The 15,203-nt window shown below is 52.9% G+C and overlaps 5 protein-coding genes across 5 annotated transcripts; all 5 read left to right on the top strand.

The window, feature by feature from the left end:
* Positions 1 to 338: 338 nt before the first annotated feature.
* On the top strand, positions 339 to 2,364 carry BO82DRAFT_289196 (uncharacterized protein; the record flags this gene model as incomplete). The annotated part of the gene is made up of 3 exons (XM_025631639.1): positions 339 to 370; positions 428 to 638; positions 694 to 2,364. 3 exons carry the CDS (start codon positions 339 to 341, stop codon positions 2,362 to 2,364), a joined length of 1,914 nt encoding a protein of 637 aa, XP_025489521.1.
* A 376-nt stretch (positions 2,365 to 2,740) lies between these two features.
* Positions 2,741 to 5,900, top strand: BO82DRAFT_356489 (putative anaphase-promoting complex component Cut20/Apc4). The gene is made up of 7 exons (XM_025635739.1): positions 2,741 to 3,085; positions 3,214 to 3,565; positions 3,650 to 4,217; positions 4,288 to 5,028; positions 5,080 to 5,149; positions 5,211 to 5,360; positions 5,426 to 5,900. The coding sequence occupies exons 1-7, from the start codon at positions 2,821 to 2,823 to the stop codon at positions 5,815 to 5,817; spliced, it is 2,538 nt and encodes an 845-aa protein (XP_025489520.1). The 5' UTR covers positions 2,741 to 2,820; the 3' UTR covers positions 5,818 to 5,900.
* A 1,759-nt stretch (positions 5,901 to 7,659) lies between these two features.
* Positions 7,660 to 11,148, top strand: BO82DRAFT_134408 (karyopherin beta). The gene is made up of 9 exons (XM_025630011.1): positions 7,660 to 7,869; positions 7,988 to 8,046; positions 8,130 to 8,936; positions 9,002 to 9,630; positions 9,683 to 9,899; positions 9,951 to 10,283; positions 10,336 to 10,573; positions 10,627 to 10,735; positions 10,791 to 11,148. Exons 1-9 carry the CDS (start codon positions 7,830 to 7,832, stop codon positions 10,975 to 10,977), a joined length of 2,619 nt encoding a protein of 872 aa, XP_025489519.1. The 5' UTR covers positions 7,660 to 7,829; the 3' UTR covers positions 10,978 to 11,148.
* A 1,394-nt stretch (positions 11,149 to 12,542) lies between these two features.
* Positions 12,543 to 13,409, top strand: BO82DRAFT_340534 (40S ribosomal protein uS8; the record flags this gene model as incomplete). The annotated part of the gene is made up of 2 exons (XM_025633515.1): positions 12,543 to 12,675; positions 12,957 to 13,409. The coding sequence occupies 2 exons, from the start codon at positions 12,543 to 12,545 to the stop codon at positions 13,214 to 13,216; spliced, it is 393 nt and encodes a 130-aa protein (XP_025489518.1). The 3' UTR covers positions 13,217 to 13,409.
* A 130-nt stretch (positions 13,410 to 13,539) lies between these two features.
* BO82DRAFT_315289 (phosphoglycerate mutase family protein) lies at positions 13,540 to 15,025 on the top strand. Its single transcript, XM_025632535.1, has 4 exons — positions 13,540 to 13,656; positions 13,723 to 14,063; positions 14,140 to 14,790; positions 14,890 to 15,025. Exons 1-4 carry the CDS (start codon positions 13,621 to 13,623, stop codon positions 15,011 to 15,013), a joined length of 1,152 nt encoding a protein of 383 aa, XP_025489517.1. The 5' UTR covers positions 13,540 to 13,620; the 3' UTR covers positions 15,014 to 15,025.
* Positions 15,026 to 15,203: the final 178 nt, after the last annotated feature.

The following is a 15,203-nucleotide window of genomic DNA, read 5'->3' as shown; positions in this document are numbered from 1 at the left end:
AGCCGCAGCTCTCAGCTTCCGACTCTTATATCGCACTAGGGAACTGCGTGGCAGGACATCGCCGGTGGGATTTATTCCTCCTGACATTCCACATCAGGACACAGCCTGACTAGGCTTTCTGCCAAACGCCCTTCATTTGCCTTGTCTCTACTTTCACTCACTTTATTCCAAGCTGGTCTTGGGATAACATTCATTGCATTCCTTTCCATCGACGCATTTGCTTAGCACCTCGTGTTCAGTCCAGCCGACACAAAATCTCCCGAAGTTCAGACTAGTATTCAAAGCTCATACCTTCCTTGTGTCATTTCTCAAACCTTATATATACACCCATCGCAATCATGACTTCGACAACCTTAATGACATTCCTTCTGTAAGTTGTGTTCTCTGAAGTGCGAATCCCCGCTCACCTGCTGATGGCGACGTGCAGCTGTACCAATCCGCAGGTCAAGTCAGTCAAACTGCTAGGCTCATGGGACAATTTCTCCAGGCCCTACCTCATGGAGCGAGACAGACGTGTTGGTCCGGGTCAGTGGAAGGGGTGTCATACATTCGCCAATATCGTGTGCGATGGTTCGCCGGCCCACATGATTCCAGCACGCTCTGGCGGACTCAAGATGGGAGGTACCTACTGGTATTATGTTTGTACTCCCGTGTGTCTTTGATTCAGGGACTTGAGTACTAACAGACCCACAGTATATGCTGGACGATGATGTGGAGTACTACAATGAGGCAGAGCCCATTACCACCCACTGTCCATTTCTTCCAGGCCAGCCGGTCAATGTTCTCAATGTGCCTGTCATTCTTCCGGATGCCGTCCCTGCGCACACCCATTCAAGAAACCCAAGTGCGCAAAGCGTGGTTCCTCAAACTATGAACCCGGATGATAAGTACCTCAACCCTCGACGACCGCCCAAGCCTAGACCAACGCTTCCGCGCCTCCGAACTTCTCCTCCATTGTTGGAGCAGCCAGCCCCAGCCTGGTCCTTCAGTACTTCGCCGTTGGGAATCATCACCAACAGGAGCGCTTCCCAGCCCAGCAGTGCCACCCCGAAGGTCAAGGTCAACGAAGGACCCAGGGGCCCAGTGTTCAAGAACGCTCGGTCTGTATCCCCTCCAAGATCGAGAGGACTCCTCGCTGCATTTCGACAGTGGAACGCTTCGTCTCCTGATCTTGGAGATCATCATGGACCAGGGATTACGAGACCTAGTCCAGACCAGGGGCCGTTGGATTCAAATCCTCATATACCTGTTGGCCGTTTTGATCCCAGTATTCATCCGAACATTGTTATCAACCGCCCTCCTTCCACCGGCTACGATCGGTCTTATAACCACAGAGTCTACACAGGCCATCATTTGACCCCCGCCGCTGCTGGTGATCGCCAGTCGGTGCCCTCGAGTATCCAAGACGAATTTCAACACCTCACGGAGCAGCCATTCATTGCTGAACAAGTGACACCACGCGCAAAAGCACGCGATTTGAAGCATACGAACGCAGTCGAAAGATCACTATGGGAATCTTCTGCTTTGCTTGCGACGTCCATCGGATTTACGACAGCTGAGGATCTGGCGATGACGCCAAAGCCCTCGGCTCCCAGGGACAAGCGGCTGCCGACACTACCAAACTCTCCATCCTCGGTCATGGATGAGGCGTTGCGCGAGATTGATGCTCGAGGAAAGGCTTTTGATGCGGAGGCTATGGTTAGCCACTTCTCCGATTTCACCGATACCGATTCTGTGGCAGGTAGCTCGGTGTGTGAGCGAAGCCATTTCTCTGAATGGAGTACCGATACGGAACTTCTTTCCCCGGAGGTCATGACATGTTCAGCCCCATTCAACCAAGACGTACCGCCTCTTCCCGACACCCACGTTCTAGGGTATGCCGAATACCTGAAGACATCCGTCGCAGGGGAGATGAGCGACCCGGACACTCCTCACCTCACGGTGAACTCCAAGTCTACAGCTACCTCCGTCGCAGGCGATTCGCCTCTTCTTGATCTTCCGCTCCCCCGTCTTTCCATCTCGCTATCGCCGTCCGATCTCAGTTTGTCTGACCTGTGCATTAACGATGAGGAGGATTGCGTGGAGAGCAACCCTAGGCGACATGCAGCGTTTTTCGGGGGAGTTGAGTCTATTCAAGGCCTTGGCCTCCTACACAGCCCCGATCCTACTGTAGTGGGCTTTCCAGAGCATCTCAAGGATGAGATAGACCTCTTGCAGGAGGAGAGGCGTGCTGTATCAGATCCGGTCAACAATCGACTGAGCAGAGCGTCCCTATTGGGACAATCCGCCGCCATGCGGGAAATGATGACTGAGCTCAGTTACCTCAAAGGTATGATTGAGTCAGGAGCCAGTGCGGAGATATAAGACATAAGCTCTGTCTTAGTTGAAGCCATATATATATCGTTTGCCTTAAGTATTCTAGTGTAATATAATCTGAGAATAGTTCGATGCTTAATGTTTGGATGTGTTGTGTGGATGAATTGTGTAGAGAATACGGCTCTGCTTGTGAGATGACAACATCCTGTTCACTGCTGGCTTAAGATAGCAACCTTTTGTGTTTCATATCACCGCGGAATCTGCTGTCGGCATTTCTGGGGGAAGCCAGCAAATTTCCTGAATCCAAACAGTAAGTTCGTGGGCGGATCGCCAGGCACCAAGGCGATAACTAAAGGAGTATCTTCCGCCCGCCAAGAGCGCCCGTTATCCACCATCTCGATCAACGACGGCTGCTAGGAAGGGGACGGCATTACGATAGCCCCAGCCATTGTGCCCTTAACATAATCGCCACTATAATGGGCTAGGGCCAGGACTTCTAACAACATGGCTGAAGACGATGGTTATCAGCCCCCCTATGAGCCGCAGCTCACGCCTGTCGGGGAGAAGTCCCTGCCGGCAAAATGCAAGGCCGGCGCGCTGGCATACTGCCCTACGATGGACCTCATTGCTCTAGTCACAGATGATGACGAGCTACGCGTCTTCCGCCTCAACGGACAGAAGGTTTTTGGAGGCTCTTACAAGGGCGATCCGTATCTTGATGAGGATGATGGTGGAGGAGAGATTTGCGGGTTGATGTGGAAGAATACAGGTACGTATTCCTGATTAGCCTCCCTTTCATCGATACGATCGCTGGCTTTGGGTCTCACCTCCAGGACGCTGAAATCAAAAGTTACTGTCTTTTTGGGCTGAGCAAGGATGGTTGACGCTTTTATTTAGGTCATCTACTCGCAGTCGCGTGTGCGGATAACACCGTCCGTATCATCAGCGCCTACAGTGGCAAAACAGTCCACCATTATCCCGCATATCCCCAGGCCGAGGGTGACGCGGCTCGACAAACAGTCAAGGCCACGTGTGTAGGCTGGGGCGCAAACTTCACCGACACGAAAGTCGCCCAGCGACATTTGCACGACGCCGCCGATCAGCTCACCGTGGAAGATCTGCTGTCGCCTGATACCCATCCGTCCCGGGCGGCAGCGCTGCTCAAAGCCGATCTACCCCGAGAACTGGCACTGCTGGATGTCGAGAGTTCTTTGCCAAAATTGAGTACTTTGCCTGCGACGGGGAGTGAGTAAGTGTTCTCGCATATTGCTATGCAATGAAGCTACGAAGAAAGAGGTCATGTTGTTCCATGGGGCTAACGTGTGGAGTGTAGTGATGATGTATTCAGCTCCAGAGCATCTATCGATGCGATCTTCCATTCTTCGACTAAGAAGACCAGTGATGCTGTTGATGTGCTGCTTGTCGGGTTCGATGACGGCACAGTGCATCTGCGTATATTCGACTGCTTCGAAATCGGTTCTTTCCAGATCCAAGGCTCTGTTGCGCGTCACAGCCCTTGTCGCATCATCCGACATGCCTCCCATCCGCTAAGCTCGACGCATGCGCTTTTGGCCGTAGCTCCGGATGGTGCTCCGGAACCGTTGCATTTAGTTACGCTCGATCTGCGCTTCATTACCAGATCGGGGAGATATCTCTCGCTGCTGGCACACAAGACGACGCAGTTACAGAATCTGCTGCGGTACATTGGCCAGGTCCAGAGACAGATTGAGCTCGAATGGAAGAATGCACAGGAGTTGCCGGCGCGCTACATGCGCAGCATTGACCAGGATCTACAGGAAAAATGCCATTGCGATTTCGTCACAGCGGCATATCACTTGGTGGTGACGGGGAACTGTTTTGAACCCCTGAAGGAGTTCCTTGTGGAGATTGTTGGTGAACGGGTAAGTGGGTGGTTTCTGGTCTAGCTGGGAAGGCGTGAGTGGTTAACCATCTTTTCTCTGTGGCTTACAGGGGCACAAACGGTGGGAGAAGGCAGTGTCGTCTGGCTACGAGAATGTCCGGAGATTGACCCATGAGTGCCTCCTTCCAGCCTTGGAAAGATGCCAAGTGCTGCTCAGTCGCTTGGTTGGGCTGTCGAAGTTCCACAAGCTGAGTGAGGTGCTGGGGCTGGAAACTACGGATCTCAACGCCATCGTGGAGACGCTCGACTGTCTCCATCTTCTTGGCCATCATATCCTCATCAATGCAAATGAGGAGCTGACCCAGTTCAATGCTTTCTCCCGGTGGCTGCGCCATGAGATTGACATGCAATCTGCGGAACCAATGTCTCAGACCTTGGAAGAGCTGATGGAGAAGACGGACATGGTGGAATACCCGCAGACTCTTAAGTACATCAGAGGCGCTCTAACCAAGAGTGCGCTACGGAACTTCATCCGGCAGCTACCTATGATGGGGGTTCCGAGACCCCCAGTTCCTCCGGATGCTTCGGAGAAATGGGCGCAGGTTGGGCAAGGGCGGTCATTCTATGATACCTTCAAAGGATTGCTAGGGTCGCAGAGCCATATCTCGAACGAAGCTGATGCAGTGGCACCCCTTAAGATGAATGACTTGACGAAGCTTCTAGGGCTGCAGTTTGATAAAGTATTCGGACAGATTGCTTTGACGCAGCGCAGAGGTATCCTGCATCGGTCACCTCTGACCCTCCACCCAGACTGTGACCGAGATATTATTGACGTGACTATGCGCCACGAGGTAAGACCATTGACTGTTGTCTCCAAGCTTGGTTTGTTGACAGCTTGCTAGGCGATCGACAAGGACGAAGACAGGTGTGTGATTTACGTTGCTACCAGGTCGGTCAAGGCCAAGCACCTCCGTAAGATACCCTCCTGCCTACGTGAATCGACTTTGGCTGATCCAAGACTGTAACCGACCAGTCTGCTGCTACCGCATAGTTCTAGATTCCGAAAATGGAGTGAGCTCGACAAAGAGTATCTCTACTGCGGTTGTCGATCTCCAGGGCGGGGAGATTCGACAGCTACAGTTCGTGGAGGATGATACCATGATGATCTTGTGGTCGAGTGAGAGTAAGTAATCATCGTTGTCATTTGTGTGAAGCGATAGCCGCAATGCTAATCCCAATACACATTAGAAGGGACATCGTATCTACTCAACCTTCCCTTTCAGCCTGCCGCAGCAATGGGGCCTGACGAAGAGGTTTTGGGCCCCGTCTTCTCCATTGAGTACCGCGACGTACTTGATGACGAGACAATCGGTGCACCGCTGAACGCTACGATGAGCGTGGACGTTCTTGCGCCCAGCTCCCAGGATTTGGGAATCATTAAACACAGCTTCATTGGGGCCAAGGGCAGAGCTCGACCCGTGAGGATCGACGTCAATGGCCGTCGTGGTCGCCGGGCCATTTGTGTCATGTACGGTGACGGGATGCGATACGAGGTATTGGACCTGGATGCAGAGATTGGCAATGATGAGGACGAAGATGAGGACGGGGATGAGGAATCGGACGAGGAGATCATCGAATAGTATGCTTAAGTGTACGAGGAGAATTCATTGAACAATGCCTTTACATGCGACAGTCAATATAAAATTCAACATGCATAGTACCTACGCACTATTATCGCCATGTTGAGAAGAAAAACAACTGGAGGGGCAAATGATTCCGTCTCCAACGTTGTCTCAGTTCCTACTAGAGAAACCCACCTAAACAACAACAGGAGCAGAAGGGCGTGCGTATGTTTCTGGGGTGTTTCCAGCGTTCCGAATTCCTCAAGTGTATCACATTGGTTCTTACTAGGGCGATCCGAGACGGGTCTCAGATACAACTATGAGTACTTGCAACCCCGTCAAGCGAATCACTCATAGGAGAAGTACAGCAAGATTGGTATATTGGTTTTCAACTTTTTTTTTTCTACACGAAGAGATTAAACCTTGTAATTAGCTACCTGTCGGACATCCAAACTCAAAAAACTTTCAGATGCAGAGAAAGAGCCACAGCAGTCTTGGTTTCACCCACTAAGGAATGAGCAATCGGGGGAAAAAAGAAGATCAAAGAATCGGCATGGAAAGATCTGTTGCGGTGGATCTCCCAAAATCAAAACAAAACAATAACAACAGCCAGCCCAGTGGGTGGAAGTGGTTTGTGCGATGGATTTTTTTTTTTTTTTTTCGTTGGTCGCCGGGGTCACGGGAGTGGGGAGTGGGTAGGTGCTTCAAAGCAGCAAAACCAAAACAAGCAAAGGGAAAAGGGAAGAGGTGGGAAAAATGACAGGGAGAGGGGGAGGGAGTGAAGGGAACCGCAGTGAGGGAAAGGAAGGGACATGTTCCATACTACGCCCGCGCCGGGCGGACACTGACTAGGTGGGAGAATGAGTCCAGGGCGCTGAAGAAGGAGGGGCAGATCGTATTGGTATTTCCGGGCGAATATTACAGTACTCGAGTAGTCAGGTATCTTACGTAGTGGTAGTGGTAGTGGTGACGACAAAGACAAGATGAGCGAGCTATGGGAGCACAGGGCTGCCTGCTGTAGTCAAGAATAACAGGAAGCTATTCGGCTAGGGAGGCAGGTTACTCGTCAGCGAATTAAGTTACAGGTAGCTACCTGTAAATGTACCTTAGTATCACAGTTATACAATCAACTCATCTTCTTACAAGTTATCACAGGCTTTTCCCTCCTGCATATGGCTCTGGCCCAATGACCTCCTGGAGGTCTGCTCCCTCAAAGGATGGTCACGTGTTCTGACTCAGCCAGTGCACTTTCAATCCTCTAGCCAATGAGAAGAGCCAGAAAGGCAGCAGCGCTCATTCATTCCAGGTCTTTTTCGCTCTGGAACCACCATTGGTACGGGCATTTGGTAGTAGTACCGTCGTACTGACTGCCAGTGTATTGCTCCCGCTTCCCTTTCCATCCATCTCTTATCCCCGGTCCTTCCTTTCCTCCCTCCCTCCCTCCCTTCCTCTCCTCTCCTCTCTTCTTCCTGTTCTCTTCCTTACCAAAACCAAAAAAACTCCCCTCACCTCAACCAACCCAGAGTAAGTAGTCCGGATCAGCTTCAACACAGTTTCAATCCGACTGTCCCGCCAATCCCCCTCTACTCCCCTTTCTTCTTTCTCCTCCTGTTCTCAATAAAAAAAACGATATCCGGGGGTTATCTTTTCTCTGCTCTCTTTCCTTATATTCTTTTGCGCTGTGTTTGAAGCGTGTTCCAAGTGTCGGTTCTGTCCTGTCACCTTACTCAGTACCCGTCCGTTACCCCCTCCGGAAAGAACCTCTCCAGTGGTGTATGCCTCGTCATAATCCACAAAAACAACCTTTCTTCTTGTCCTTCCGAAGAATTCATTCAACCCTCTCTTCGTCGTCCACTTCCAACACTCTTTTCTGGTGGGCTTTTTGAATCCCTTCCACTCGCCCGGATTTCTATTAGTTCGTTGCTCGATTTGTACCGAGCCCGACCGTTGTCTTTTTTTTTCAGTTTCCCCTCCATCTTGATTTTCGCTCTCGCTTGCGATTCCTGGTGCTGTTTTCCGCATACGGCAACATGAACGTCACTCAGGTTTTGGAGAGCACCCTCTCGCCAGGTATATTCTACTATCCCCTCCCCGCCCCCATCTGTTGCAAATCGTCTCGAGGAGCAGTCGGTTCCCCGTCCGGGGTTGTGGCAAGGTTGCTGATGGTCGTTCTTGCTGTGTACCATAGATGCGGCTGCACGTACAAATGCCGAACAGCAGCTCGCCCATGCGGCTGAGGTTGACTTCGTAAGTTCCCTTACCTGAAAGTGCCAGCCATCATGCTGTGGTCGCGTTCCAGCTTACTGACCGCTGATCTCCCTGTTCGATAGGCTCAATATCTTGTTACCTTGGGTCAAGAATTAGCAAACGACAACACCCCGTCCCACATCAGAACCGCCGCCGGTCTCGCGTTGAAGAACGCTTTCACATTCAAAGACCTCGCTAAGCTCCGCGAGGTCCAACTTAAATGGCTACAGCAAATTACCCCAGAAATCAAGGCCCAAGTCAAGGAACTTGGCCTCAAGACGCTCGGCTCGAAAGATGGTCGGGCCGGCCAGTCGGCCGCCCAGGTCATCGTTTCCATCGCCGCCATCGAGCTCCCCCGGAACGAATGGCCCGATCTGATGCAGATCCTGGTTCAGAACATCGCGACCGGCTCTGACCAACTCAAGCAGGCCTCCCTGGTCACGATCGGCTTCATCTGCGAATCTCAGGACCCCGAGCTCCGCGAGAGCTTGGCTGCCCACTCCAATGCTATCCTCACCGCCGTTGTTCAGGGTGCTCGCCGCGAGGAGCCGAACATGGATATCCGCTTCGCTGCTATCAAGGCCCTCAGTGATTCCGTCGACTTTGTGCGCTCGAACATGGAGAACGAGGGTGAGCGGAACTACATCATGCAGGTGGTCTGTGAGGCGACTCAGGCCGACGATCTCCGTGTTCAGGCTGGTGCATTCGGCTGTCTTAACCGTATCATGGGTGCCTACTACGATAAGATGCGCTTCTACATGGAGAAGGCCCTGTTTGGCTTGAGTATCATGGGTATGAAGAACGAGGAGGAGGATGTTGCCAAGCTCGCGATCGAGTTCTGGTGTACAGTTTGCGAGGAGGAAATTGCTATCGAGGATGACAATGCTGCGGTACGTTCTACAATATGATCTCCAAACTGTGAAGTCAATTCGGGCATCACTAACGATTATTGCAGGCCCAAGCTGAGGGTATCCCTGAGGTCCGCCCATTCTTTGGCTTCGCCCGTGTCGCTTGCAAAGAAGTCGTTCCCGTTCTGTTGCAGGCTATGTGCAGACAGGATGAGGATGCCGGTGATGATGAATACAACGTAGCACGTGCTGCTTACCAGGCCCTGCAGCTCTACGCTCAGTGCGTTCAGGGCGATGTCATCCCCCCCGTATTGGCATTCATTGAGGCGAACATCCGTAACGAGGACTGGCGTCACAGAGATGCTGCGGTTGCGGCATTCGGTGCCATCATGGATGGTCCTGATCCCAAGGTTCTGGAGCCTTTGATCAAGCAGGCTCTGCCTGTCCTGGTCGGCATGATGCAAGACAGCTCTATCCAGGTCCGCGACTCAGTTGCTTATGCTCTCGGCCGTGTCTGTGACTATTGCTCTGAGACTCTTGACCCTGAGGTGCATCTGGAGCCCTTGATCTCTTGCCTGTTCAATGGTCTTGCCAGCTCCCCCAAGATCGCCAGCTCCTGCTGCTGGGCCTTGATGAACGTCGCCGACCGCTTTGCTGGCGATTATGGAACCCAGACCAACCCTCTTTCCAAGCACTTTGGTGAGAGCGTCAAGTCTCTTCTTACTCTTACCGAGAGGTATGGTCTCCATCCTGTGGCACCCTTGATTCGCTGCTAACCTAACCGACAGGCACGATGCCGATAATCAGCTTCGCACCGCTGGCTACGAGGTGCTCAACTCCTTCGTCAACAACGCTGCCATCGACAGCCTTCCCCTGGTTGGAAACCTTTCCGATGTTATGCTTCAGCGCTTGGATCACACCATCGGCATGCAGCAGCAGGTGGTCAGTGTTGAAGACCGTATCACTCTGGAAGAGATGCAGACTAGTATCATCAGCGTCATTCTCGTAAGTTCGCTTTGATTCTCACGCATATTATTCCGTTCGCTAACCAGAAAGGCCGTTGTTCAACGCCTTGAAACCGAGATCAAGCCCCAGGCCGACCGCATCATGGAGCTTATGCTTCGCGTACTTTCTACTGTCCCGCCCAAGTCTAGCGTTCCTGATGTGGTATTCGCCACTGTCGGTGCTATCGCTAGTGCCATGGAAGAGGAATTCGCCAAATACATGGAGTCTTTTGCCCAGCCTCTGTACAATGCTCTCAGCAACCAGGAAGAGCCTGGTCTGTGCTCTATGGCGATTGGATTGGTCAGCGATATCGCTCGTGCCCTGAATGAGAAGATCCAGCCCTTCTGTGATGGTTTCATGAACGCTTTGCTTACCGTTTTGCGGGTAAGTTGTCAGTCTCGGTAGTTCTATAAGCGTTCAACTAATTTTTTCCAAGACCTGCGGCAATCAGCTCAAGCCTGCTATCCTTGAGACGTTTGGAGATATCGCTCAGGCTATCGGCACTCAGTTTGATACCTATCTTCAGGTTGTCGCAACTGTTCTCCACCAGGCCGCGGCCGTGACTGCCAGCGATGATGTTTCTCTTGACGCCATCGACTACATCATCTCCCTCCGTGAGGGTATCATGGATGCTTGGGGTGGTATCCTTTTGGCCTACAAGGGCAAGCCTCAGAGTAAGCATTGCGTACTACCCCTCCGCATGTGCTTTGCTAATATCATTTTCCAGTCTCTCACATCACACCTTTCGTCGACCACATCTTCCAACTGCTTCACACCGTTTCTCAGGACATCAACCGCAGTGAGGGCTTGATGAGGGCCGCCATGGGTGTTCTTGGGTAAGTTAACACTGTCCAAAACAGCCCTGTGAATTCTAGCTAAACTCGCTGTCAGTGATCTTGCTGAGGGCTTCCCCAACGGCGAATTCTCCAACTACTTCCGCAACGACTGGGTCACTGCCCTTGTCCGCGAAACCCGCCAGAACCGTGATTATGGACCTCGTACCATTGACACTGCCCGCTGGACCCGTGAGCAAGTCAAGCGCCAGATCAACATGTCGACTGCTGCCGCTATGGCTTAAGTGACAAGTATCAAATGCCCTTCCGTCATTGATCTTTCACTCGACAATGTGCCCCCCCCTACAGGACGCCGCCAGCTGTTGGCGCACCGAAGGAAGTAACGCCGTGGCGACGCTGGCCTCATTGGCTGTTGGACCTGCATTCTACGGATCCGGGTAGCTCCCAGATTGCTCATTCATCCAATGACCGTATTTTCAGTCTATCATACTGCGAATAGGGTCGATCTTTTCGCCGTCACCGTCCCCAACTCCACTCCCCCCTGAGCACCCTGTACCAACTCTCTCACCCTCGCCCAAGTTTATTCCCCTACCATCCGCACCAAAACCTCCCCCCTCCCCTTGCCCATGTTGCCCCAGCGTTCAGGATGTCCGTCCGGTGCAGTTGACTGCTTTTCGGACTCTTCCTTTCCATGCCATCTCACAGTGCATGTTGGCACCATTCATCGGCCTTGCGTTCTCCACCTTTCTTCACCCCTATTATTACCATTACCCACCTCCCGATTTTCGTTCCCCCTCACGCCGTTTTTAATTAGACAGAGGTTCTATTAGCATTATCATGTATGCCCAAGAAGTCATGTACCCCCATTCCTATTGTCACGAATTTCACCCTGCCCTTACTCCACCGACCCTTGATCGGATCGAGAAGACATGTATAGAATGATAAACCCATCCGCCTTACTCTCGTATACATTAAAAATATTGTAATGTTGCCCGTATCTTACGGTGGTCATACTAGCAAGCAGCTGTGCATAGTGCATTTGTTGTGCTCCCGTGTTGCAGAATGATTCGCCCGGTCACTGCCAAGCAGAACCACACACCGTGGCAATTAATCTCGGACGAGCAGGTACGACTTATGAGTAAATGATGGAAAGGTCACAATTGTCGAAGCACATTCTTCTCCTGCCATAGAACATTTCGTCTAGCCGGGATTTTGCATCTAGACATGTCATGCCTGTTAAGACACAGTACCGGAGTCCTAGGCTTGACAAACACCATCCGCACATAACCTACATGGTAGACAGCTGTTCTAATCGATGCCTGAGGCATACGGGTCAGTAAGGTCACGTGGGCGAGATAAGGGCACGGATTGACAGCCCTAGGGCCCACCCGCACACCCCATGAAAACTTCTTCACTTTTGTCGGCCGCGTCCGCCTCCATCCCCTTCCTTCGATCTCAACCGACGTCGTCGACACTTCACGAGGTATGTACAACATGTTGCCTCTCCCTGTTCTGCAGCTTCTCAGCTAGTCTGGGAGAGCAATCACCCGGATTCTTTGGTGTTTTTTTTACTTGCAGGTGTAGCAACCGACAGCAATGAAGACAACCAGGAAGGCCGGCGTGATACGCTTCTCCTCATACGGCACGGGCTGAAGAACCCTTCATGGACTGCATCAGGGGCACTCTTTGCGCTCGAGGACTACTGGTGGCTGACTATTGGACTCCGGCAAATCCTCCTCGCGCCTGAAACGGTGCCGAGAGGATCCTAGGTTGGAGTTGTCTTCGATTCAGATACCTCATTTCCCCTCGTATTCCCTCGATTTGAGAATCTCGCTCTCCCACCGTCAAAATGGTCAAGACTTCCGTCCTCAACGATGCGCTCAACGCCATCAACAACGCCGAGAAGAGCGGTCGCCGTCAGGTTCTGATCCGCCCCTCCTCTAAGGTCATCATCAAGTTCCTCTCCGTCATGCAGAAGCACGGTACGTTTTGTCCTATTCGAGTACCGGACACAGGAACATGAATGGGTTTTCGTGAGAATGAGTTCGATCCAAGCGCCGGCATCACAACTAGTAGTCCACAGAATTTCGGGTTGATAACTAGGCGGTCTGTTTCGGATATCATACAACGCTCGCCCTTTAAGTGCCCGATATATTGAAGCCGGCGAGGATCTTACAAGTTTCCGAAACTCATTCTTGATTTCTGTGTTTGGTCTAACCTTTAAATCCGCGCCACAAACCACTGATTCATTTTTCTTTTCCAGGCTACATTGGCGAGTTCGAGGAGGTCGATGACCACCGCTCCGGCAAGATCGTTATCCAGCTCAACGGTCGCCTCAACAAGACCGGTGTCATCAACCCCCGCTACCCCGTCCAGCTCCGTGACCTCGAGAAGTGGACCACCCAGCTCCTCCCCTCCCGTCAGTTCGGTTTCGTCGTCCTGACCACCTCCGCTGGTATCATGGACCACGAGGAGGCTCGCCGCAAGCACGTTGCTGGCAAGCTCCTCGGTTTCTTCTACTAAAAAGTTTCATCTTGCGATGTCCTGAAATGATTGGAATATGACTTGTCATGATGTGGACGAGGGATGTGCTCTCTGTTGCTTGTCTTGGCGGAGAGTTTTCGGAATCGATACCCCCCGGCAGAAACGCCATAGATAGTTTATTGATTTAGAGTGATCTCGTCCAACCAAACAAGGATTTTTCCTGTCGTTTCACCAACCTTTCCATGTTCCTACCGGTAGAGCAGTAGAATCGACCTACCTACCTACCTCGTAGGCATAGTATAAATTTCCCTACGCTCGGACCGAGGCCGACTTCACAATGGCCGCTGACCGCTCGCGCTAGTTATTGTTTCACCCCAGGATTTCCCCCGCAGTCTGCCATCAGGCCCTCTACTGTGCATGCATTGAGGCCACTGTATACCACCATGCCTCTCGACACAATTTACCTCACCCGTCACGGCGTGTGTACTACCATTCTGTCCCTTATGCAACCCATGACTTACTAACCGTGGCTTTCCTACGCCTAGCACCGCCTCAACTGGACGATAGACTACAAGACGGGCACCTACCATGCTCAATTCCCAACCCCAACAGGCAATCCCGCCGATCCCACCCTCACCTCCCACGGCGTGCGCCAGTCCCACGAGCTTGCTGCGCATCTGACCAGCGACAGCATCTATCCGAAACCCTTTCGCGTCTACTGCAGCCCATTCTACCGATGTCTCCAGACAATCCAACCATCCGTGGAGGCCCTGAGAGCGCTCCACCAGAGGACCTGGTCGAACGATGGTACCTCTCCGGCACCCCCAACCGAGAGCACCATCGAACCCCACGCAGACTTCGACGTGCGCATTGAGAACGGTCTAGGGTAGGTGGCAGACCGCAGTCCCCTTTTTCCGACCCTCATCCAACAAACCCTTCCAGCCACTAATGCAGGCATAAAGAGAATGGTTCGGCCACACCACCTTCTTCGAACACCCGCAGCCCGCCCCGCACTCCATCCTAGCCACCCACTTCCCGACCCTCCTCCCTCTCCCGCCTGCGACATCACCGCCCCCGAGTGCACGGGACCAAGGAGGAAACCCCTTCTTCTTCTCCTCGTCGAATCCCCATGTCATCCCCTCCCCCACCGGCGAGACCATCGCCCAACTCCATGACCGCGTCGCCACCGCCCTCTCCGGCATCCTCGCCGACGTCGACGCCGAGATCGCCGCGCTGGAGGCCGCCCAGCCCGCCCACGAGCCCCGCACCAGCAAGGCGATCCTCATCTGCTCGCATGCGGCGCCCCTGATCGCTATGGGCCGCGCGCTGACGGGCCACATGCCGCCGGACCCGAACACCGAGGACTTCGCCGTGTTCACGGCGGGCCTGAGTACCTTTCGCCGCCGCCGCCGTCGCCGCGGCGAGAGCGGGGAGCAGGGTGGTGCTTCGCCCGGGGCGCATGCCGAGGTTCCAGCACTGGCACGGGGCACGAAAGTCCTTCGGGCTGGCACCACGGTCCCGGAGTGGCGTGGCGGCAAAGGAGTCGCTGGTGGGTGGGATTGTGTGCGGAATGGCGACTGTGGGTTTTTGAGCCAGGGGGCTGAACGAGGGTGGTTCGTATATTCCTTTTTTTTTCTGTTTTGTTGTGGTTCGGTTTTGTGGGTGAGGGGACCTGGAATTTTGGGCTAACGGGTGTTACGTTTTCCTTGTAGGCACTTTGATGGAGAAGAAGGGTTTGATACGGGGCCGATGGCGCCGGAGGAGGCGGGGCCGACGTCGAGTTTGGATACTATGGCTAGTGCCGATGGGGTAGGTGAACGGGGCACGAAATTGTAACACTGATGCGTGGTCTCAGATTGGGGGGGGGGGGGTGTTGGAGTGTAGATACTGAGAGGAAGAGATGTTACTGGTAGGGAGGCGTATTTTTTCGCATGATTCCCAGTTGTCACCGGCACTACTCTGATTAAGGGAGTATAGATATGTCCTAGACCATGTCTGACTGAAAAAGCAAGGGCAGACTACAGTT

This window comes from Aspergillus uvarum (genome assembly GCF_003184745.1).
Source record: "Aspergillus uvarum CBS 121591 unplaced genomic scaffold BO82scaffold_47, whole genome shotgun sequence".
Classification (NCBI taxonomy): Eukaryota; Fungi; Ascomycota; class Eurotiomycetes; order Eurotiales; family Aspergillaceae; genus Aspergillus; species Aspergillus uvarum.
This window is presented reverse-complemented; position numbering and strand designations above follow the sequence as displayed.

Excerpts from the sequence above, each read along its gene's own strand:
- BO82DRAFT_356489 (XM_025635739.1), top strand. The coding sequence starts at position 2,821 with ATGGCTGAAGACGATGGTTATCAGCCCCCCTATGAGCCGCAGCTCACG. Across the intron at positions 5,150-5,210 it reads GGTCAAGGCCAAGCACCTCC|TCTGCTGCTACCGCATAGTT; the intron begins GTAAGATACCCT and ends GTAACCGACCAG. Across the intron at positions 5,361-5,425 it reads GATCTTGTGGTCGAGTGAGA|AAGGGACATCGTATCTACTC; the intron begins GTAAGTAATCAT and ends AATACACATTAG.
- BO82DRAFT_315289 (XM_025632535.1), top strand. The coding sequence starts at position 13,621 with ATGCCTCTCGACACAATTTACCTCACCCGTCACGGC. Across the intron at positions 14,064-14,139 it reads CGCATTGAGAACGGTCTAGG|AGAATGGTTCGGCCACACCA; the intron begins GTAGGTGGCAGA and ends GCAGGCATAAAG. Across the intron at positions 14,791-14,889 it reads CAGGGGGCTGAACGAGGGTG|GCACTTTGATGGAGAAGAAG; the intron begins GTTCGTATATTC and ends TTTTCCTTGTAG.
- BO82DRAFT_134408 (XM_025630011.1), top strand. The coding sequence starts at position 7,830 with ATGAACGTCACTCAGGTTTTGGAGAGCACCCTCTCGCCAG. Across the intron at positions 8,047-8,129 it reads ATGCGGCTGAGGTTGACTTC|GCTCAATATCTTGTTACCTT; the intron begins GTAAGTTCCCTT and ends CCTGTTCGATAG. Across the intron at positions 9,900-9,950 it reads GTATCATCAGCGTCATTCTC|GCCGTTGTTCAACGCCTTGA; the intron begins GTAAGTTCGCTT and ends CTAACCAGAAAG.